Source organism: Cervus canadensis, chromosome 15 (genome assembly GCF_019320065.1).
Source record: "Cervus canadensis isolate Bull #8, Minnesota chromosome 15, ASM1932006v1, whole genome shotgun sequence".
Lineage (NCBI taxonomy): Eukaryota > Metazoa > Chordata > Mammalia > Artiodactyla > Cervidae > Cervus > Cervus canadensis.
Window position 1 is genome coordinate 49102349 of NC_057400.1, and position 24116 is coordinate 49126464.

The 24116-nt window shown below is 40.8% G+C and overlaps 1 protein-coding gene across 1 annotated transcript; it reads left to right on the forward strand.

Annotated features, from left to right (window-relative positions):
• Window positions 1-1360: 1360 nt before the first annotated feature.
• On the forward strand, window positions 1361-23778 carry DHRS9 (dehydrogenase/reductase 9). Its single transcript, XM_043488195.1, has 5 exons — window positions 1361-1541; window positions 14232-14603; window positions 15892-16150; window positions 18077-18240; window positions 20675-23778. The coding sequence occupies exons 2-5, from the start codon at window positions 14291-14293 to the stop codon at window positions 20896-20898; spliced, it is 960 nt and encodes a 319-aa protein (XP_043344130.1). The 5' UTR covers window positions 1361-1541; window positions 14232-14290; the 3' UTR covers window positions 20899-23778.
• Window positions 23779-24116: the final 338 nt, after the last annotated feature.

Here is a 24116-nt window from a genome sequence, read left to right on the forward strand (position 1 = left end):
CTGGAAAAACCATAGCTTTGACTAGACGGACCTTTGTTAGCAAAGTCATGTCTCTGCTTTTTAATATGCTATCTAGGTTGGTCATAGCTTCTTCCAAGGAGCAAGCGTCTTTTAATTTCATGGCTGCAGTCACCATCTGCAGTTATTTTGGAATAACCCAAAAATAATCTCTCACTGTTTCCATTGTTTCCCCATCTATTTGCCATGAAGTGATGGCAAACCTTTACCTAAAACAATTTCAGTCTTTATGTTTTGTTCATTTGGAGAAAAAAGGTCCCTGTGTAATTTGAAGAGTGATAGCAGTTGTCTAGACTCTACCTAGACAGGTAAATTCATTCATCTACCCAGTCCAACCACAAGAAACTGCCCTTTTCAAAGAAGGAACACAGAAGCTTGGGAAAGCTGAGACATGTAGCAATAAATTAGTATATAAAGGGACTGAAACTAAACAATCAGAGGCATTTGTACCAGCCTGTGTGCCTAAGGTGTAGGTGGTCAGCTTGCGGGGCAGGGGAGAGGAGGCAGTGGTACATATTAGCACCTGCAGCCTCAGCACTTCCCACTGCATTTCAGGGTATGCCAGGTCAGTTGTGATCGTTTCTAAAATAGACCAATGCTGGGAAAGAAGGGGGCATCCTTTCCCATTTCCAGTGATCTCAGTACTAGAGACCGTTCAGTATCTCCTTGAAAGTGAAAGTGAAGTCGCTCAGTTGTGTCTGACTCTTTGTGACCCCATGACCAGGATCCTCTGTCCATGGCATTTTCCAGGCAAGAGTACTGGAGCGGGTTGCCATTTCCTTCTCCAAGGGATCTTCCCGACCCAGGGATCGAACCAGGTCTCCCGCATTGTAGGCAGACGTTTTACCGTCTGAGCCACCAAGGTCAGTATCTCTTTGTTGTACCTTAAAACACAAATTAAGACTTATAAGTCCACTCTCTCATTTCACTAGTTTTGATCTCCTTGCTCATCAGTTTTTTTTTAAGGTGGTAAAAAGAATCATCAGGGACTGATTTCCCCTACCTATTCTCTTAGAAAGGAAGGAGCACTGTTAACAGGATGAAAAAAATAACTAGAGATCATGAACAATAATCATAATCCAAAAATTAAATAATTAAACAATATATCAGGCCATTTACAAAATGTCTCCATGTTAATTATTTCAGTACTCACAATGAAAAACTATCATTGATCATTTTTAAGTCCCTTCTAAAAGTTACTACATTTTATTTGCTAAAGATACTGCAGATTCCTTTGGAAACACATGACCCAGAGCTTCTTGGCTTCCTCCATCTGAAGAAGACAAATTTAGTCATCAACTCGAGTCACAGTGACTCATAGAGTGAGGAGGGAACCTGCGGACTCCTCACACGCTTAAGTACTTTGAGCTTCACGGAAGCCCAGGCATCTCTACCTTAAGAGGATCTTCGAGGTCAGGGTGGCACAATCCTTCCTTCCCCCAGCACAGCGGCCAGATCAGGCAGATGACAAGCAGCCCAGCAAGGCCACAACAGCTTCTGTGTCCCAGTTCATCTTAAATAAGGTAACCGATGATGGAGTTCTGTCACTTGTTCCTTCATTTCTCATGTCAGTCTTCAAATTGTCTTGATTTTCCTCACTCTTATATAATAAATCAAGTTGTCTATCATGCTGTGGTCAGCACTTGCTATTTAAAAAAAAAATGATATGTTAGAAGGCTGTGATGGGTACCGGGTCCATCTCATTACAGAAATAAGCTCAATGCCACCAGAAACCTTGCCTTGAACTTCCTTCTCCGGGTTTCTCTTTGAATGTTCTTTATCACCCTAGAGTTACAATTAGATTTACCTCTAGTTCATCTCTCTGTACCTATTTGATACCATCTAGGAATCTTATAATGAATTGGAAACTGGAGTGGGGAAGAGCTCTAAAAAGAGTGTTCCTAATTGGAACAACAGATTTGCTACCAACTGCAGGTCAGGTCTATTTGTCTACCTGCTTTACCAATACTTTCAGAGGGCAGTTTAGACAAATATACACTCACACGTAAGCTGAGTGAGAAGGATGCTATTCTGTCCAGGAGGAAGCAGGGATATTCCTCAATGCACATTTGATTCCTGGACACTGGGATGACAACAATAAGTCTGCTTCAGATATTCACTCTGTTTTATGATTCGGGGGTTGGAATTTTACCTGAAACTTCCAACATACAAATAACAGAGGGAGAAAGTCAGTTTGGAGGCTTCAAGGGCAACCCTTGTTAAAGACTTTAAGATCCAAGTGGTGGTGTGATCTTTCTTTCTCAATGGATTGATTTTTAACAGTTGGGGAAAAAAGTTTAAAAAAAACACATTTTTAAATTAAAATTAAATTTAAGGTTGAACAAACAGTTCTGAAATGTCCTGCTATACTATCAGTTCCAGGGTAAGGACTGTGCTTTACTTAGCTTAGTAGGTGCCCTAAAAATATCCTTGGCTAGATGCTGCATAAAATGAAAATTAAATGTTGTATCATCTTTGCTTTATTTGTGATATTTGAAAAGTGTGCCCAATTTTTAGAACAAAGTTCAATATCTGAATTCAAGGAAAATTTATTTCATATATCAAATGGAAAAAAATGGGAACTGGATTTAAAACTCTTACAATGAATGTCACTTTCTCAAGGTATTGCCATTAAAAACAGCTCAAAGATAACTGAGATGAAAAGAAATATACTGAAGATTTGAACACACTTTCTGCAACTCTACACAACATTCTCTCTATATTGCAAGCTTCCTTGAAGCTTTGTAACTGTAAGCTATAATAACATTTAATAAGTCATGTCTTCCAGTTAGCAATGCTTACTCAGCAACATAAATAAGGTAACCACGGCTTTAGCAATAATTCTTAACCTGCCAATAATATCAGAGAGCATATTGGCAAAATAATAAACCTAGAAGAGACTGAGAATATTAAGTATTATTGCAGATGATTTGATGAATTATAATTTAAAAGTTTTGAAAGAAGTCAAAGGAAAACCAGAGATAGGTTTTTTCCTTAGAACTAAAAATGCAAAACATAAACTCATCAGGTCTTCCCTACAAAAGAGTGGGCTGGCACACGTCCAGGCTCAACCAGGAGACTGAATGAGCCTGCAAAGTAGGCACCCCCCCCACACACACACCTCAGTGTCCCATTATACAAGGCACACTGGGTCCTGAGGGCCACCTCCCTCCTGCAGGAAGCGGGATTCAAGGGGAACATAACTAATGGAGGAGTTTCTTCATTACACTGTCTGAGGGAACTTACAAGGATGAATATCACCTCAAAGATCTCATTGGTGCACCATAATCGTTATTATTATTTTAATCTGACGCTCATGTGAGACTATTTTAGGTAAGATCTTTGGCTCCATTTAAAACTTTTTTTAGATTTCTGGGTGCCCAACTGAAGACTTTTTTCACAAAAAAATATCATCCATTAGTCATATTCTTAGTTTGTGTCATTGGGCACAAATGTCATTTTTCTTAAAGAAATGTGTCACAGAAATCTCAGAATGGCCAGTTAGGTTAAATAGTGACAGAATTTCTTGATTCAATGAAAAGATAAAAATAAAAAGGAATCTGGTGTCAGTTTACCAGGTTTACAATATTTATTTATTTATTTGGCTGTGTCAAGTCAGTTTCAATTTGTGGGATTTGGGTTGCATCATGCAGGGTCTTTCGTTGTGGTGTTTGGACTTTGTGTGCCGATAAAAGAGAAAACTAGTTCTCCTTTTTTTATTTCCTTTGTGTCTTTGTGGCGTGGTGGAGAATTTTGATAATAGGTTTTCATTTTCCTATTGACTGGTTGTGGTGTGTAGGCTCAATGGTAGCACCACATGGGCTTAGTTGCTCTGCAGTATGTGGGATCTTAGTTCCATGACCAGGAATTGAACCCACATTTCCTGCATTGTAGGGTACACTCCTAAGCACTGGACTACCAGAGAAGTCCCAGGTTTACAAGATTTAAATGGATAAGGGACATATCTGTCCAGTCAGACTGCTGTCAACCTTAAGAAAGCTTGTGCAAGAGAAACTCAGAAAGAATATATTTTAGAAAGCTTTTTGATAAATGTTCTCTATTTGATGTGTTTTGATTTAAAAAACTTAGTTGTTAATTCACCTCGGGTCACACTTGCAGCAAATTGAAAAAAATAAAAATAAAGATTCAACAAATACCCGAACAGTCAGTGTGATTGACTAGATTCAGTATTGCTTTCTCTTTGTGAAGTTTTGTGGAAATAAAACCAAACTGTTTGGGAGGAAGTAACTACAAAGAACTCCACCTCTCTTACACAAAGTATACCTCACAGTGACTTTGAAACATGGAGACATTATTTTCTATCTTATTATTTTTTAAGAATCTCTCATTTATTTTTAAAGGGTGGAGGAAGATGAATAAGAGAAGTGAAATCAAAGGATCTTGTTTTAGATATTTTAACCAGGAAGAGAAACCTAGGAAGAGAAAATTAAAAGAAGCAGAACTGGACAAGGACAGGAATTGAGTTGTAATATTTTCCAGTAGCTGCAGACAAGCAGTTACTCTTCAGCCCTTCAGATACAGATCAAAGAGAAACCTAGTTCTCCTTTTTTGATTCCTTTTGAGTCTTTGTGGCATCATGGGGAATTTTGATAATATATTTTAATTTTTCCTATCGACTGATAATGTGTTCCTCTCTTTCTAGTTCTACTTTTCTTTCTCTCTCTCTCTCTCTTTTTTTTTTTAACACAGTTTAGGAGCTCAGAGATGAAATTTTTAGTTCTAGCCACTCTCTGGCAAATGATCTTATGTCTGACACCAACCCTACTTAGCTCACAGAAATATTTTGATAATTTGATGAGATAAATTTTATAGGAACGTTTTTCAATAATGTTTAAAGTTATCTAAATGGGAAGTGTGACTATCTGATGACAAAGAGGAGAAGGAGAGGAGGATGCCCTGATGATTCCAAGGGCTCAAAAACTAATCCAGTTATTGCTAGATGCCTGGTGTTCAAGTGGAAACTTTCTTCTCTTTCTTTCTTCTTTCTTTCTACATGTATTTACTTAATATCAAGTATCATTAGGCATGGTGGTGTAGAGAAGTGTACACACAGTCCAGACTCCCAGAGTTGAGTGGGAATTCCGGTAACAGTGGAGCAGATAATTAAAGGATGGATGCTGCGATTAAGTGGCCTGAAACAACACAATTCTATCTTGAGCCCATTAACATAATTCTAAATTTGTTTCCTCATCCATAAAATAGAGATAATTTTACTGTAAGGTTTGAATGAGATAAATATTTCTAGATCTTAGCAGAGGGCCTAGACTGTGGTGAGGTGAAGTGAAAGTCACTCAGTCGTGTCTGACTCTTTATGACCCCATGGACTATACAGTCCATGGAATGCTCCAGGCCAAATACAGGAGTGGGTAGCCTTTCCCTTCTCCAGGGGACCTTCCCAATCCAGGGATCAAACCCAGGTCTCCTGCACTGCAGGCAGATTCTTTACCAGCTGAGCCACTAGAATGTGGTACAAACTCAACAGATCATAGAGTTGCTATCATTCCTACCTGACTTGGTCAACTGGGAATCCCAAGGACCATGGCTTTCTCAGGGCATTCTTTGAATTCTGTAGTCAATGGTACTCATCTGAAGGGCACCCCAGAGGAGTTCATAGCAGTCCAAGCTCAAAAGGCTCAGCTAGAATTTAGGCCTCATAAATGCTGTGAGGGCTCATTTGCTAATTTCTAAATTCACAAATGGCTGCATACATAGACTTGGCTTTGCTCACTGCCTCCTATCCTCCTGATAACAAAAAGGCAGTTTTCAAAATATGTATATTCATTCATTTTATTTATTTGGCTGCCTCGGCTCTTAGTTGCAGCATTTGCGATCCGTGTGGTGCGATGCACAAACTCTCCCGTTGTATCATGTGGACTCAAATACACAAGCTCAGTAGTTGCAGCCCATGGGCTTAGTTGCTCCACACAGTATGTGGTATCTTAGTTCCCCAAACAGGGATTGAACCTGAGTGTCCTGCATTTAAAGGCAGATTCTTAACCACTAGACCAACAGCGAAGTTCCTAGGAAACTTTTTAAAATCATAGATATTAATGCTTACTGCAGCAGGCTATGAATTTGTTGTTGTTCAGTCATGTCTGTCTCCTCGTGACCAGATGGACTGTCGCACTCCAGGCTTCATTGTCCTTCACTATCTCCAGGAGTTTGCTCAGACTCGTGTCCATTGAGCTGATGATGCCATCCAGTATTTATAAATAATAAAAATTTTCTGGTAAGACCATAAAAAATATAAACTTTCATCCATATGTCACTACTGAGGAAACAAAGACTGAGTTTCCAGTCTGGGTTTTAAGCAGTTTCCAGCAGTTCCGAATGCTGTACTGTTCTGGACCTCCAAGACAAGGAAACACTAGACCAGCATTTCTACTGGGAGGAAATTTTCCTCTACTGGGAGGAATTTTATTCCTAGGGGAACATCTGGCAATGTCTGGAGACGTTTTTTGTTGTCACAACTGGGGGAGAGGACTACTGGCATCTAAGTGGCAGAGGCCAGGGTGGTGCTAACATCCTGTAATACACAGGAGAGACCCCCCACAATAAGAATTATCTGACCCAAACTGCCAAAACACTGAGGCTGAGAACCCCATGCTAAGACCTGAGCAACGCATACAGCAACCAATCCTGCCACATGACAAGGGTCTTCCTGTGTAACAGGAAGTCTAGTCATTTTATTTCACCAGGTACTCTTCAAGGTGGGCTTTCCTGGTGGCTCCGTGGTAAAGAATCTATCTGCCAATGCAGGATATGCAGGAGACGTGAGTTCAATTCTTAGGTCTGGAAGATCCCCTGGAGGAGGCAATGGCAACCCACTTCAGTAGTCTTGCCTGGAGAATCCCATGGACAGAAGAGCCTGGCGGGCTATAGTCTATACAGTCGTAAGGAGTTGGATAAGACTTAGTGACTAGATAACAACAACACTCTTCAAGGTAGAAGTTATCTCTATTTTACAGATAGAAAAATGGAAATGAAGAGAATATGACAATTGACCCAAAGGCCCTCTGATGGTAGAGGAACTGAACCTGAAACTTGATCTGCCTGATTCCAAGGCCTCAGCTCCTAAACCCTGATTTAATGTCTCTTGTGTACGTGTGTGTGTGTGTGTGTGACCTTGGTCCTTGCTTTCTAAATTTTTACTGGCAAATTGGCTAGTATTGATTTTGGCTGAAGAAAACACTCCATGACCTGTTCAGAGGACGTACACTCAGAATTGCACCCGACCTCATGCATTGAGTTGTGGGGGTTAAATATCTGCTTTCTCTTACTCTGTTCTTGGCCTTGATGAGTCAATAAGCTCACAGTCCTTTGGTGCTAGAGGGACTCTGACAAACCTAGGCACTTCTTGCTGAGAGATTTGTACCCCTACTAAACAGGGAGATAAATTGGAAATACAATTTCCAATAAACGCTGTGAGACAAATTGGAAAACACACAGAGAAGCCAACAACCCAAGCAACCAAAGTCAATGCCCTGACTGAATTTCTGGCACCAAGGACCCATATGGAGGTGACCACAGCTGGCAGAATAAGGCCAATGCAGCCCTGTGAGTTGCTGTTACTCATTTACTTCCCAGTGGTCAATGAACCAATCAACCATCAATCAGCTTCTGTGTACAGGTCATGTTCTCAGCAACTCTGACTGACCGAGGGTTATTACTCAAAGGCGGCATCTTGGCTAAAATTAGAGGACAAAGGTATGTGTTGGTTTGTGGCTGACTTGGTCCAATGACCTAGAGGTATCTGAATCTTAGGGACTGAAGAAGAAGCAGTGGTTTTGGATGATAATCTTTGAGAAAAGGACAGACTTTGCAAAGCTCTAGGTCAAGGCTGGCAGTCCTTGGATTCAGGCTGCAGGCTGGGACACCAGCATCTGAAACAACCCTCAGCCCAAAGGAGTAACTGATGAGGACAACACATTTTAATGTGAGCCCATCCCTAACAACTAAAAGCTCCTCTTTGTTTTCTTGTCACCTGGGAAAAATTGGTTTGGCTAAGGATGGAGGAAGTTGAAGAGGGGAGATGGATAAGATGAGGAGGGAGAGGGAGTCTGACTGATTTGGTCTGAGTTTTTGCTTTCCTCCAGTAGTTATGAAGGTGAACTTCCCAAAGAGAAGAAGGAAGAAAATTTGGCGTCCAAGGTCACTAGACTCTGAAGTTCTGGATATGAAACTTCTCACCTATCCTGTGCATGGAACTCAAAGCAGTCTAGTGAACACTTTTCTCATTAAAAAAAAAAAATCATTTTCCTTTGCCAAATTTTGAAGTTTTTGGTTTGAATTAATTTCAAACTTATGGAAAAGTTGAAAGAATATTACAACCCAGAATCCCCAGATATTGACATTGTACCACATTTACATTCTTATTCTCTCTTTAAAGAATGTACATATTCTTAATGTTTGTTTATATACATATTTTTATTATTTCCTAAACCATTTAAGAGTAAGTTGGAGACATGGTGCTACTTAATCCTTAAATACTTCCATGTGTATTTCATAAAAAGTGGGACTTTTTCTACATAATCATAGAAGTGATTAAAATTGAGAAATTGATATTCATGAAATATTTATTGTTTATCAGATCTACAAAGCTTACTCAAATTTCACTTGTCAACCTAAAAATGTTCTTTTTGACAAAAGAAAAAATGATTTTCCGGTGCAGGATCAAAAGTTGCTATTGTCTCCTTCATTTATTTCAGCTCTGATCTTTATGATTTCTTCCCTTATACAAACTTCAGGGTTTTTTGTTCTTCTTTTTCTAGTTGCTTTAGGTGTAAGGTTAGGTTGTTTATTCAATGTTTTTCTTGATTCTTAAGGGAGGTTTGTATTGGTATAAGCGTCCCACTTAGCACTACTTTTAGTGCCTCCTGTAGGTTTTGAGTTGTTGCGTTTTCATTGCCATTTGTTTCTAAGTACATCTGGATTTCTTTTTTGACTTCTTCAGTAATATGTTGGTTACTCAGAAGTGTACTGTTTAGCCTCCACGTGTTTGTGTGGTAGTTTTTTTCCCTGTAGCTGATATCTAGTCTTATAGTGTTGTGGTTGGAAAAGATGCTTGAAATGATTTCAATTTTTTAAAATTTACCAAGGCTTGATTTGTGACCCAAAATGTGATCTATCCTGGAGAAAATACCATGTGCGCTTGAGAAAAAGTGAAAGCTGCTGTTTTTGGATAAAAAGCCCTATAAATACCAGTTAGGTCCAACTGATATAATGTATCATTTAAGGCTTGTGTTTTCTTATTAATTTTCCGTCTGGTAGATCTGTCTATTGGTATGAATGGGGTATTAAAGTTCCGCACTATTATCGTGTTACTGTCAATTTCCCCTTTAATAGTTGCTAGCATTTGCCTTAGTATTGAGGTGCTCCTATGTTGGGTGCATATATATTTATAATGTTTATATCTTCTTGGATTGATTCCTGGATCATCATGTAGTGTCCTTCCTTATCTCTTATAAGGGTCTTTATCTTAAAGTCTATTTTACCTGATATGACTATTGCTACTCCTGCTTTTTTTTTTTTATTTCCATTTGCATGGAATATCTTTTTCCAGCCCCTCACTTTCAGTCTGTGTGTCCCTAGGTCTGAGGTGGGTCTCTTGTAGACAACATATATAAAGGTCTTGTTTTTGTATCCATTGTATCTTTTAAGTGGAGCATTTAGTCAATTTACATTTAACATAATTATTGATATATATGATACATATGGGGTTTCCCTGGTGGCTCAGACAGTAAAGAATCTGCCTGCAATGCAGGAGACCTAGATTCAATCCCTGGGTCAGGAAGATCCCCTGGAGAAGGAAATGGCTATCCACTCCAATATTCTTGCCTGGGGAATTCCAGGAACAGAGCAGCCTGTTGGGCTACATACAGTTCATGGGGTCACAAAGAGTTGGATGCGACTGAGTAACTAATACTAATTAAATAATGATCCTATTACTATTTACTTTATTCTTTTGGGTTTGTTTTTGTAGGCCTTTTCTTTCTCTTGTGTTTCCAACCCAGAGAAATTTCTTTAGCATTTGTTGTAAAGCTGGTTTGGTGACACTGAATTCTCTCTCTCTCCTTTTTTTTTTTTTTTTTTTGCTTATCCATAAAGCTTTTGAGTTCTCCTTTGAATCTAAATGAGATCCTTACTAGATAGAGTAATCTTCATTGTAATTTTGTTTCTTTCATCACTTTAAGTATACCTTGTCACTCCCTTCTGGCCAGAGTTTCTGTTGAAAGATTAGCTGTTAGCCTTATGGGAATCCCCTTGTGTGTTATTTGCTGCTTTTCCCTTACTGCTTTTAATATTTGTTCTTTGTGTTTAATTTTCATTAGCTTGATTAATATGCGTCTTGGTGTATTTCTTCTTGGGTTTATCCTGTATTGGACTCTGAGCTTCCTGTATTTGGATGGTTATTTCCTTTCCCAAGTTAGGGAAGTTTTTGACTATTATCTCCTCAAATATTTTCTCATGCCTTTTTTCCCCCTCTTCTTCTGGGACCCTTATAATTCATATGTTAGTGTGCTTAATGTTGTTCCAGAGGTCTCTGAGACTGTCCTCACTTCTTTCTATTTTGTTTTCTTTATTCTGCTCTGCTTCAGTTCTTTCCACAATTCTGTCTTCCAGATCACTTACCCATTTTTCTGGCTCCAATAGTCTGCTATTGGTTCCTTCCCTTACTGTAGCACCAAGACTTCACAGGCGTCACAGCACAGAAGACAAAACCTCAAGACTAATGGTGAAAACAACACTCAAATGCCAAGAGCACCCAAAGAAACTCACACATTTACAAAAGGAAGAGAGAAAAAAGAGAATGAAGAAAAAAAGAAGAAGAAGAAAATTAGAAATATATGAAAAAGAAAAAGGGGGGGGGGAGATTAAGAGGATAAAAAAGGGGAAAAGGGGGAGAAAGGGAAAAAAAGAAAACAATGTATATAGAGAGTTGTGGTTCTACCTCCACCTCCTAGGAAGCCCTCCTACACTGGACTGTTCTTGGGACCTACTGTCGGATTCTAATCTGCCTCTACTCCTATGTGTATTTGCCTCCAATGTCCACAGTTGCCAGAGCTAGGGTTTTTTTCTTTTATGTGAACACTCATTGTCCTTTTTTATATCCCATAGGCACAGAGTCTACCTGGTTGATTGTGTGTATTTAATCTGCAGTTTGTACAGCTGGTGGAAAGATTTTCAATCCTCTTCCTTAGCCACTCTGCTAAAACCATTGTGGTTTTATCCCCACCACTGCATGTAGGTTATCACAGGAGTTCACTCCTGAGGCTGCCCTGGAGGACTTGGGTCTGCCCCAATGAGGACCAAGAGTGGAGGTATCACAGCTGCTTGAATGGTGGGGACCCTGGCGCACCATGTATGCAGGGGAGGCGGCGGCCACAGGAGCAGGAGATATGGCACTATTAAGGCTTTTTCTTTCTAGCCTCTGGCAGCTCTGCACCAGTGAGGACTGGGCAGGGAGGTGGCATGGCCGCTTAGAGTGTGGGAACCTGGTGGGGTCAAAAGCGTAGGGAAGCCGGTGGCCAGAGGCATAGGAGATAAAGTGCCATTAGACTCTTTTTCAAGGGCTTCCCAGGTGGTGCTAGTGATAAAGAACCCCCCTGCTAATGCAGGAGACATAAGAGACATGGTTTGATCCTTGGGTTGGGAAGAGCCCCCTGGAGGAGGGCATGGCAACCCATTCCAATATTTTTGCTTGGAGAATCGCATGGACAGAGGAGGCTGGCAGGTTGCAGTTCACAGGGTCACACAGAGTTGGACATAACTGAAGCAACTTAGCACAAACATAGAGTCTTTTTTTAGCCTCTGGAAGCTGGCACTCAAAGGACTTCCCTAGCTGGTCCTTCTTTGTTGCTTGGTGAAGCAGGTGCTCAAAGGCGCTCCTGGCTGTGATCTTTCTCTGTTGTTTGGTGTATCAGGCCCCCCAAGGACCACCATCTCTGGGGTCTTTCTCCACTGGTCCGCTGCTGGCTCTGGCATGTGGGGAGAGAGAGAGGCAGTGGTGGCTCCACCCCCTGCGCATGATTCAGCACTGTGGCCCTGCCTCCATGGCTGCCCAGCTTTCCTTCAAGGGCATCCCAGCGTGATCTCCTCCCTCACATCCCCTCAGGCCATCTCCCGCAGTCACCAGCAGCCCTCACTGTGGGATTGCTCTCTAATCCCAACAGTCCAGCTCCCAGCGACTGCACGTACGGAGGAACTTGTGTCCTGGACAGGTAGGGCTGTGGTTCTCTGCTGCATTCAGAATGTCACAGATCAATTGATTCGCTCTCCAACAGCCTCAAAGGCCTCCTCTCTGTCCCAAACTATTGCTCCGGTGTGGGAATCTCATCCCTGCTTTATTCCTTCACCCCCTGAGTGCAGTTCCAGTCCTACTCACTCTCCTAATTTTCCCTTCCTTCCTTCCTCTTACTGAGTTTTGCATGGATCCATATTCCTTTCCGGTGGTCAGGCACTCCTGCCAGCTCTCAGCTGGTGCTCTGAGAGATCCTTGCATCTGAAGATATATCCCTGATGAATCCATGAAGAGAGAAGTACTCCATGTCCAGCTAATCCTCTGCCGTTTTGTCGTCTCTGTAGTGTTCGTGTTTATCACTTGGTTAAAGTGGTATCCGGCAGATCTCTCCACTGTGAAATTACTATTGCTCTCTTTTTAATTAGTATGAGCCTTATGCAGAGATTCTTTGAGATTCTATAGTTACTATTTCTCATCAGAATTTCACCCACTAGTTTAGAACTGCCTGGAACAACTGTCACTATGTCAGCTGCCAAATGATGATTTGCTAATTCCATTTTTCCTTTTTCATTTATTAATTGGCATATTAATTCTCCTGTAAAATGAGGCAAGTAATGAGCCCTCTCTAACTGAAAAGGCTATGAAGAGAATCAAATGAGACCTATTTGTAAAAGTGAAAGGCAGAACGCTTTACAAAAGTAAGCTATTGTTTTACTATTGCTCCCCTTAGGCCTGCCTGCCAGCAGCAAAACCCTACAACAAGGAGTTTCCACTCTCAGTTCTAGGGCACATTAAACTCCATGAATATTTGCATTTTTTACATAATTCCCTTGGGAGTTTGGATTGCAGCAAGGGTTACAGAATCTATTTGGTGAATATAGTCAACTTTTAGTTATTCAACAATTATTTATCAAGACCTAGACTTGAGCAAAACACTATACTAATTGAATGTATAAACATGAAATTTCCTTAAAATGTCTAAATACGAATTTTGCAAGAGTTGGTTACACCACTCCACCCCTCAAAATTATATATTTTAAATGTATTTATTTATTTGAAAAGAGGAAGTCTTGCTACATAGACATCCACTTGCAACAAATCAATAATTCCTACAGAGGGAAGATTTGGAAAAACTATACCAAATTTTTAAGTCACAATAGTCTAAAAACCTGACTGCTTTAGAAATAGTCACAGCTATACCACAAGAACCAACTAGTTTGCACAAACCTTCCTTTTACTGCTGACTTATTTTTACTACCCATTTTTTTCTTCTTTAGCTATAGATCTTTCAGCAGGAAAAAAAGATGAAAGCAGAGTCCAAATTTTCCACGTTAAGTGAAGATATATTGCATTATTTTTTATCTGAAACAATCTCTTCCTTGTAAAACAATAGAAATAGAGTTGTGTGTCTGTGTGCACATAAGTGTATGTGTCATTCTATCTGCGTTTATGTTCATATTCCTTATTAAGCAAAGAAATATTTGCATGTATACAGAGAGAGGAAAAAAGTCAGATCAACCCAATGACCCATGTCAATTTTGCCAGTTACTTTCTCTGCCACTTGGGAAACCCTTGTGGCGTAGTGGTAAAGAATCTGCCTGCAATGCAGGAGACACAGTTTCGATCCCTAAGTCAGGAAGATCCTTCGGAGGAGGAAATGGCAACCCACTCCAGTGTTTTTGCCTGGAGAATCCCATGGAAAAAAGAGCCTGGAGAAATATAGTCCATGGGGATTACAGAGAGTCAGACACGACTGAGCACACACACACGTACATGTGATAGGTGTAATTTAACACTTACATAGCCATCTTCCCAACCAAATAAGAGTTATTGTATTTTTAACCATCTATGTATCCATCCAAATGCATTAAGATATCTTAAGTTCATCACTCTGGGTTATTATGCCCTAATGGTTCTAATTTGAATTTTCTTTCTAATTTTGAACACTCAGGACGCCATCTTCTTTTATTGTTCAAGAAAGAAGTGTCCTTGTCATACAACAGGAAAAAAATGCTCTTTTGGCTGTTAGCCTTTCTGATCCTTTGTGGTTTTCTGTGGAATTATAAAAGACAGCTAAAGATCACAAACATCACTGATAAGTACATTTTCATCACTGGGTGTGACACTGGCTTTGGAAACTTGGCAGCCAGAACTTTTGATAAGAAAGGGTTTCATGTAATTGCTGCCTGTCTGACTGAATCGGGATCAACAGCTTTAAAGGCAGAAACTTCAGAGAGGCTTCATACCGTGCTTCTGGATGTAACTGACCCAGAAAATGTCAAGAGGGCTGCCCAGTGGGTGAAAAACCAAGTTGGGGAGAAAGGTGAGTGATGTGAAAATGAGGGGAATGGAGGGGGTGTTGAGAAGTAAGCAAAGCTAAATGAAAGTAAATAGTCTGATTTTAAATGGTCTTTCCAAAAATAATGTCTCCTAGATACCAGTTGTGTACTGGAGAAGATGGGAGAAAGTTTAGAATAGCCCTGAATATTTCTACATTGCAAGCTCTCTACATGCATGAGAGACACAGCCCGCATTATCTTCTCATGCGTCCCCATGGGTGAATTTAGAACCGAGATGATGGTGTTAACTGGTCTTTTTCTGTGAAGTGCAACTCTAACCACTTACACAGCAAACAACTTGGGGCCAAAAGCTACAGTAGATCCTGAGGGCAACCCTTGAATTGCCATCTGGATACCCAGGACCATCTTCTGACTGCAAAATGGTTCCAGAGCTCACACACTGTCACTGGGAAAGGAAGAAAATAGTCTGGCGATCTAAGCAAATATGTCTTAGGTAGTCATGGTAGAATAGGGAGTCATTGGACCTCATTCTGCATTAGATTCTGCAAAGATAGGAGCATTCTGAACTAGAAGACTTTTTATTTTTTTTCCTTGAATGAAGTTTGAAATACTCTCATGGATGAAGATATTTGAATCCACAAAGGAAAAAACAAACAGATGTGATTTTTCTTTATCACATCTTCATCATATAGTTGAGACTCTGAACCTCAAAAGCAGTAGTTTGATAAGGCTCCAAATAATATTTTAATACTTGAATGCCAACACTTTTAACAATGTTAAATGTTTCCCATCATAAAATAAGACAGGTGAATGACTGGATTTTTACCAAAAATAAATGTGAAATAGATCGATGTTGTTCTTTGTCTATAAAAACAGTTCATAAGTAACTCTATGGCTGATTCATATCAATGTATGACAAAACCCACTGAAATGTTGTGAAGTAATTAGCCAAAAAAAAAAAAAAAACAGTTCATAAGTATTCTCTGGCTATGCCATCCAGCATGATAGGAAAAATAAAGCAATTTCCTCACATCTGAGATTAAAAAGACTCACTCAGATAGTGTTTGACATTCAAAGCAGAAACAGAAAAATTGTAAGATTGGCTTCCGGTAACAGAACTTCAGCCGTTTCAGTTTAACCTCCCACCCACTGTACTATCACTTCCCCAAACTGCAAGTATTCAGAGCAGGAAGGAAGATGACTGGAAGGAGGAAATGGCACCATCAGATAAAGCAGAGCTGTATTTCCACCAAGGATGCCTATATAAGTATCACCTTCTACCACACCTCCTTCCCTTCCGCTCTGTTCTAGGTCTCTGGGGTCTGATCAACAACGCCGGCATTCTTGGTGTGTTGGCACCCAACGACTGGCTGACGGTCGAGGACTACAGAGAACCTGTTGAAGTGAACCTGTTTGGACTCATCAGTGTCACGTTAAACATGCTTCCCTTGGTCAAAAAGGCTCGAGGGAGAATTATCAATGTCTCCAGCATTGGGGGTCGGCTTGCATTTGGTGGAGGGGGCTATTCTCCATCTAAATATGCAGTAGAAGGCTTCAATGACAGTTTAAGGTAAAGCAAACATAGACATCTTAGCAAATAATAACCATTAACGTTCATTGAACATTTATATACCAGACACTCAATTTAGTGTTTTAAACTATTCCCAGTTTATGATACTGAACGTCAGCCCTTGACACAAGGGTTCGAAGCAAAAAATAAGGAAAAAACATTTTAAAAAGGAGAAATAAAATATAAATGGTACCAGTGAAACTAGGGGAGTTGGGATAACTCACCCAAGGTCACCCAGCTGTCAAGTGGTAGAATGGGATTTGAACCTAAATCTTTTAAAGTCTTTTCTCCTTTTTGCATTAATGCATATGTGAATAGTGGTGGCAAATTTGTATTCAACGGATCAGCTTGTTTAATAGTTAGGGAATCATAGAGAGGAACTAAATCAGGTCTCTCTGTTGGTATTGCTGTCAGTTGCAGACACAACAGTGACATCTTATTAAACCCTCAGTAGAAAATTATCTGATAAAGTAATGACATAGCGATGCAGCTTTTTTTCCCCCCCTCTTGTTGCAAGTTCTGGACTCAAATTTCTCACACTATAACTGAATGGATGGTAACCGTCTCACCTCTACCCCAAGTACAAGAAAGACAGCTTTCCTCTGATGCTTCCATTTCCAAATAAAACTTCGAGTAGAAGCTTGCTACCCTGGAGAAGGGAATGGCAACCTACTCTAGTATTCTTGCCTGGAGAATCCCATAGACAGAGGAGCCTGATGGGCTGTAGTCCATGGGGTGGCAAATAGTCAGACAAGGCTGAGTGACTAACACGTACACACACACACACACACACACACACACACACACACAGAAGCTTGCTAATCTAGTGTGAAGATTTTGCCACCACAAGAAAACATTGACTACCTCTTTTTGCTGTGTGTCACCAGAGAACCCCAGAGCATAAAACCATGAAAGGACCAACTTAGCAAACAAAGTCCTTCAATTCGGTGCCCCAGGCATTAGTTTCTTTGGGTTTATGATGTTTGAGGTTCACTGGGCTTCTCCAATCTGTAGGTTTATGCCTTTTCACATATTTGAGGAGGTTCAGCCATTGTTTCTCCAAACATTTTTTATCCACAATCCACTATTTCTCTTCCTTCTGGGATTCTAACACAAATATTAGACCTTTTGGCTTTGTCCCACAGATTCCTGTGGTTCTGTTCACTTTGTCCATTTTTCTCTCTGCTGTTCAGATTAGGTAATTTCCAGTGATCTGTCTTCAAATTCATTGACTTTCCTTCATCTTCTTCATTTTACTAATTAGTCCAGCCAGTGAATATTTTATTGTGGTTATTGCATTTTTCAAGTGTAAAATTTTCACTTGGTTCTTTATCTTTTCTTTCTTTTCTGAAGCTTTCTAAATTCCCATTTACTTCAGGAGTGTCTAACTCTTGGAACATGTCTGTAACAAGCACTTTAAAGACTTTGATAATTCCAACATCTGTGTTGCCTCAGCCTTGGTATCTTGTCCATTGTCTTTTCTCATGTGAGTTGAGATTTTCTGACTTCTTTTATGTATCATATGCTAAATATTTGGTACAACATGAAACTATGAGTATTATTAAATTCTGGGGAGAATGTTGATAGGTTTTTGTTGTTATTGTTATTGTTTTTAGCAGATAACTGACCAGCTTGTGTTCAGGTCACAACTTTCAACCAACCTTCTGTGGTTTGAGACCCCAGTGTTCAGTTTTCAAAGACTTTGCTGTGCTTCTCAGATGTGTCCCACATGTGTACTACATAGTAGCCAGTCTGGAATGTGGAAGATGATCTGTCCCATAGTTCAGTTCCTCATCTGCAAACTGAGATGGTAGAATAAGATGCTCTTTCCTGTGCACCCAATTCTGTGACTCCACGAAAAGATTTATAAGCAAACATTATTCAAATAAGCCTGAATTAAATGTCTTCAACTGGCTCTTTTCACAGGCGGGACATGAAAGCTTTTGGTGTGCACGTCGCTTGCATTGAACCAGGATTGTTCAAAACCAATTTGTCAGATCCAGAAAAGGCTGCTGAAAAAAAACTTGCCATTTGGAAGCATCTGTCTCCAGACATCAAACAACAATATGGAGAAAGCTACATCAAGAAAAGTGAGCTTTGGGGTGGACCCAGCGTCCTATGGGGTTCATTGTCCTAGACAGCTTGAAAGAGACTCAAACAGAAAGGAAAAAATAAGGTTATCATGGTAATACACTAGTAGAGATCTCAAATATAGATCAGGAGTCCCTATTGATTAGTGTCAGCTTTTGCTCATGTTTATAAACATTTACTGAGCATTTACTAAGTAGTAAGTTCCATACTAAGTGCCTCATGAATTGTATCATTTATTCCTCAAAAGAACGATAGCAGCAAGCAGAGGTTTGGAAAGGGGAAATGTCCTACCAAAGTTTATACAACTCCTCAGAGCAATGCCTGTACTGGAGCCCATGGTCATTACATCTACACAAACCACCTCTTTTTAGTGATCACCTACCACTCATTCAAAGACTCAGACTCTGCCTAACTTACAATCTAGTTGACAACAGAAAGTAACCAGATGACTCTGAACACTGAGATTTACAACATGTAAGAAACTTGACCCTTTATTTCTGAGACACAACCCAACAGCCTAGAAGGAGGGCTAGATAGTACAGTCTAACTGCTCGAGAAATTCATCACAGGGTCAAAGCATTGCTGGTTAAGAAACCTTTATAGGAAAGGTCAGGTTTGAATAAGACCTAAACAGGAAGAAATTATTAATATTTGGGTGGAAGCTTTCTGAAGCAGGAATGCATGGCAATGGAGAGGAAGGAGAAGTAAGGTAAGTCAGACTGAGTCAAGACTGGAGGAATAATCATAAAGATTAGATAACAATGACTAACACATAGTAAACATTCACTATATACTTGTCACCGTTCTAAGCACTTTACACAAACTCTTTCATTTAAAATGCCCAAACAAGCCCTCTGGATTTTATAGACGCAGAGGCACAGGGATGTAACTTGCCCAAAGTGGCACAGCTAGTAAGTGGGAGAGATGGATTTGAACCCAGATGGCCTGACTTGGCCATCTATTCTCTGCCATGCACTGTAATGGGAATGAGGCATTGAGGAACTGCTGGAACTTCCTGTATTGGGGCTCTTACCTCCACATCAGACTTCCTGGCCTTATTAACATTTGCTTGCTAGTCCTCAAATGCTTACTAAGCTCCTGCTTTGAGCCAGGAGCTCCACCTGACCTGGTGTCACCCTAACCCCAGCTGTGATCCTGCCTCTTCTTCAGCGGGCTTTGGTAAGACAGCCAACTGCGGCAAGGTTCAAGGCCAGGGGTTTTCAAGGTGGAGCCAAGAGCCTAGTCACATCTACTGGGGGAGAATGACTGACTTCTGCAACTACCCCACTGCACACACACACACACACACACACACACACACACACACACATGCATACAGGTACATATATGTCAACTAGAACGTCTGGTTTGACAAACCTCGCAGTGCTGACATGTCACCACGTATCAGGTTACAACCACTGCCATTAAATGTTCTGTTTCTTACTCACCGACTCCGAAGTCTCTAAGTTCGAAAACAAAATCCCTCATTGAAAAGAGCTTTCCCTGTTTGATGTTGAAATTGATATTTTCTAGATGCCTGAGACTATATCATCAACTTCTATCTCAAATTTTTTTGACTTGGCCTCTGGGCCAGGTGTCCTTTCTCAGAATTACCAAAGGCTTAGAGCCCGATTTTGTCCTGATTGCTCTTATTAGAGTTCTCCAAGCCAAGACTTCGAGATCAGCTAGACTCATGTTTCCAAAGCAGACCACAAATTTAAGCTCACGTTGCTTCATTTCCCAGACTGTAGTAGTAGGAGTTTAAAATAAACTTAAGACTTATGAGCTAACCTCAATTAGGCTCTTGGAACAGCTTGTGGCTACTGGGAGCTGAAGTCAAAAGATTTAACACAATTGATTTTCCCTTGAGGATACACAATTCAAGATATGTTTTAAGAGCTTAGGAGGAATGCTTCAAGCCATCACCAGTCCCTGCCTCTTTAAAGGTATCTTAGCTTATTACTCAAACAATTCATTTGCTGAGAACCAAGATACCTTTAGCTTCCTGAGTCAGGGCTTTAGTGGATGAGTCTCCCTTTAGTCACTGAATTATAGAGGCACATGCTATATTAGTGCACACATATATGCACAAGCACGTGTAAACACATTTCCTGTATCAAATTTGTTTTAAGAAGTACTGTGTATATCCTACCACCACTATGTTTATACAAACTACTAACTTCCTGGGTTCTGGCTTTGAACAAGCTCTCTAGGAGATTCTGCTGCTCACTCAAAGTCTGAGAGCCAACAATCTAAAGAAATCACTGCTGCATCCCTGAGGAATAGATAAAAACCCATCACAAGGGGACCCGGTTATAATGGCAAAATCAAAATAAGTTCCCTCACTGCATCCTCCCCTTTGCAACCTAGCTTCACACTCCCCTATTCCCCTTCTTCCGCAGGGTAAATGTGCTTGTGTCTCTTTTTTTACAGGCCTAGAACAATTGAAAGGCACTGCGTCCTTTGTGAACGTGGACCTGTCCCTGGTGGTGGAGTGCATGGACCATGCTCTCACAAGTCTCTTCCCTAAAACCCGTTATGCTGCTGGAAAAGATGCCAAAACTTTCTGGATCCCTCTATCTCATATGCCAGCAGTTTTGCAAGACTTTTTATTGTTGAAACAGAAAGTAGAGCTGGCTAATCCCAAGGCAGTATGACTCAGCTGATGACAAATACCTGCCCCAGGCTGTGAAATTGGCTGATTTCTAGGACACATCTCCTCAATCTCATTCTTTACCTAATCCAAACTGGACTCATTTAGATCAAACTTCTTTTGGTAAAAAGACGGGCTGCCACCATCACCTTTGAGGTCCCAGGGTCCCTCCTCAAATTTTTCTTGAGAAGGTGGGCAGGGGTGGTACCTGCCCGATATTTAGTCTTTGCCTGCTGGTTATAATGTATGGAAAGTGGACAGGCTTTCCCATCCAAAATGATTTTTCACCCGTGCCTGACCCATGCTTCTAACCCCACCACTTAGAGTGACTCCTGAATGTTAAATATTTGTCCCTGATCAAAATATTAAGAGATAAGTAGAATAATTTCCTAAAGTGGGATTGGATGTGCTATCTTGCTGAGAATAAGATTCTAAAGAACTGGAACTCGGTTCTGTGAGCTTCAATGGGGACAGGAGAAGAAAGGGTAATAGGGCATTGTGAGACTGGTAGAAGCTAAGGGGGCAGCAGAAAAATACTAGGTAAGGGTGCAAGTAGGAGGGAAGAAAAAGGAGAGAAGGAATAGAGGACTAAAAAAAAAAGGAACAGGTGTAAAAGTGTAGGTAGGGAGATTCCAGGACCGCCCTGTGGATAGATGGTAACAGCAGAGGAACTTGTCATTCCAAAAGAAGAAAAATGTAGAGCCTGTAGTGTTTATCCTGAAGCTTGTAAATGTAACGAGACATAGACTCTTTGATATAACTTACACCTGAGATGGTTGGGAGATCCAGTATGTGAGGTGTCTCTGAAGCCTCATGAAAATACAGAGCTAAATTCAGAGACTCTCTTTCACCAACAGTTACGGGGACAGCAGGCCTGCTGCTGGCTCACGTAATGGTTCTAAACTGGGTTGACTCGGAACCCACACCCCATCCAAAAGAAACGGCCTAAACAGATGCTTCCCCAAACCCCAGCACCCAGTATCATTCACAAAGGTTGGTTGAATATTTATATGAAAAAACCCAAAGTGTCGAATTTTAATATCTGTTGCAGGATAATATGGGTTTCCCTGGTGGCTAAGATAGTAAACAATCTACCTCTTTGCAGGAGACTGGAATTCAATCCCTGGGTTGGGAAGATCCCCTGGAGAAGGAAATGGCAACCTCTCCAGTATTCATGCCTGGAGAATCCCATAGACAGAGGAGTCTGTCGCGCTACAGTCCAAGGGGTCGCAAAGAGTCAGGCACAACTGAGTAACTCACATACTTGGGTAACCACAGAATAATACAGAGTGAAAGAGTTGGGGAAATTATCTAGTGTGTATATTTGTGCATGCACATGCACGCGTGCACACACATACACTGAATTTACTGTGAAGAAAATATTTAATATCTGCTGCTTAAAACCATGTTCTTTTGAAGATGTCAGTAATCCTATTCATTTTCACTCATCTTTCTGGAAACATCTGCCTATGAGGGAGCTACCTCCTCTGACATTTACAACATATTGATGACTTTCAAAAATCAAATTTCCAATGGTATCAGGTCCATATGTTTCACTATTTTGAGAAAAGATACACTCATCCTTTTTACATGAAAATGAAGACAGTCACAGCAAGAATCATAGAGAAAAATTCTCAAGCACAGTGATCTCAACTATCCTCACCACCTATCAGAGGACTCATCTCCATCTTGATCCTACAAGCCCGAGACCGTTCCACCTGTACATCCCTGATTTCTTCTGTTTGGAATTAACACCAGGCGACTGTCACTCATCTTGTCCTTGGAGATGAAGTTCATCCACATCGTTTGCTGAGGTTCCTCCTTCTCACCTTGAATTCCTAGATCTTGGGTTCATTTCATTGCTTTAAAAATATCTAACCTGGGACTTCCCTGGTGGTTCAGTGGCTAAGACCCCATGCTCTCAATTCAGGCGAGCCTGGGTTTGATCCCTGGTCGGGGAACTGGATCCCACATGGCACAGCTAAAGATCCCACATGCTCACAACTAAGACCTGATGCAGCCAAGTAAATAAATATTTTAAACCAAATCTAGCCTGCTGCTCCCCAGCCTTCCAGGCCCCTAGGGCTGCCCAGACTTTTAGAATTTTCCAGAACATCCCTTGCTAAACTTTCCACTGTGCAGTTGAGCTTGTGTGCGTGCATGCTCAGGCATGTGTGACTCTTTGTGACCCCATGGACTGTAGCCTGCCAGGCTCCTCTGTCCATGGAATTCTCCAGGCAAGAATACTGGAGTGGATTGCCATTTCCTTCTCTAGGGGATCTTCCTGGCCCAGGGATAGAACCTGGGTCTCCTGCAAGAATCTCTGGCAGATTCTTTTTGCCATTATTCCTCCATCTGGGAAGTGCTGAACTTTCCTAATGGTTATTTCCTTTGTTTTGCATAGACCTGAGTTCTTTACTCATTTCTCCATGTAGTTACAATTGATAAGTCCCTGTTTCATCCAACCAAACAAAAAAATGTTGCCAAATTATGGTATCACTTCAAAATAAAACCAAATATATTCACCCAAGCAACTTTTAAAACTTTTTCAACTAAATGAGGAGGTGAAGGTATTTGAAGTAGAAAGGCATCGTCTCAACAAAAGCACATGACCTGGGAGGGAGGGAGGGACACTGTGCCAAAGGTCTGAAGTATAGGTTTCTAGACTTCTCCCCTTCTTGCCATTGCTTCTTATATTCTCTGTGCTCTTGGGAAAATATCATATATTTATCATAATATTTTGGTGGACATATGTGCTAGGCTTTCTGCTAAGCACTGGCCAACAGTCAGGAACAAGACATAGTCCCTTTCTTCACAGAGCTTAAGGTAAACCAGAGACGGATGAAACTGGAGCCTATTATACAGAGTGAAGTAAGTCAGAAACCAAAACACCAATACAGTATATTAATGCATATATATGGAATTTAGAAAGATGGTAACGATGACCCTATATATGAGACAACAAAAGAGACACAGATGTAAAGAACAGACTTTTGGACTCTGTGGGAAAAGGCGAGGGTGGGATGATTTGAAAGAATAGCATTGAAACATGTATATTATCATATGTGAAACAGATCGCCAGTCCAGGTTTGATGCATGAGATAGGGTGCTCAGGGCTGGTGCACTGGGATGACCCTGAGGGATGGGATGGAGAGGGAGGTGGGAGGGGGGTTCAGGATGGGGAACACATGTACACCCATGGCTGATTCATGTCAATGTATG

Bases quoted from the DNA above. Each gene is read 5' to 3' on its own strand.
- DHRS9 (XM_043488195.1), top strand. From the start codon at position 14,291: ATGCTCTTTTGGCTGTTAGCCTTTCTGATCCTTTGTGGTTTTCTGTGG. The intron at 16,151-18,076 runs GTAAAGCAAACA...CTCTTTTCACAG, and splicing joins GGCTTCAATGACAGTTTAAG to GCGGGACATGAAAGCTTTTG. The intron at 18,241-20,674 runs GTGAGCTTTGGG...CTTTTTTTACAG, and splicing joins AGAAAGCTACATCAAGAAAA to GCCTAGAACAATTGAAAGGC.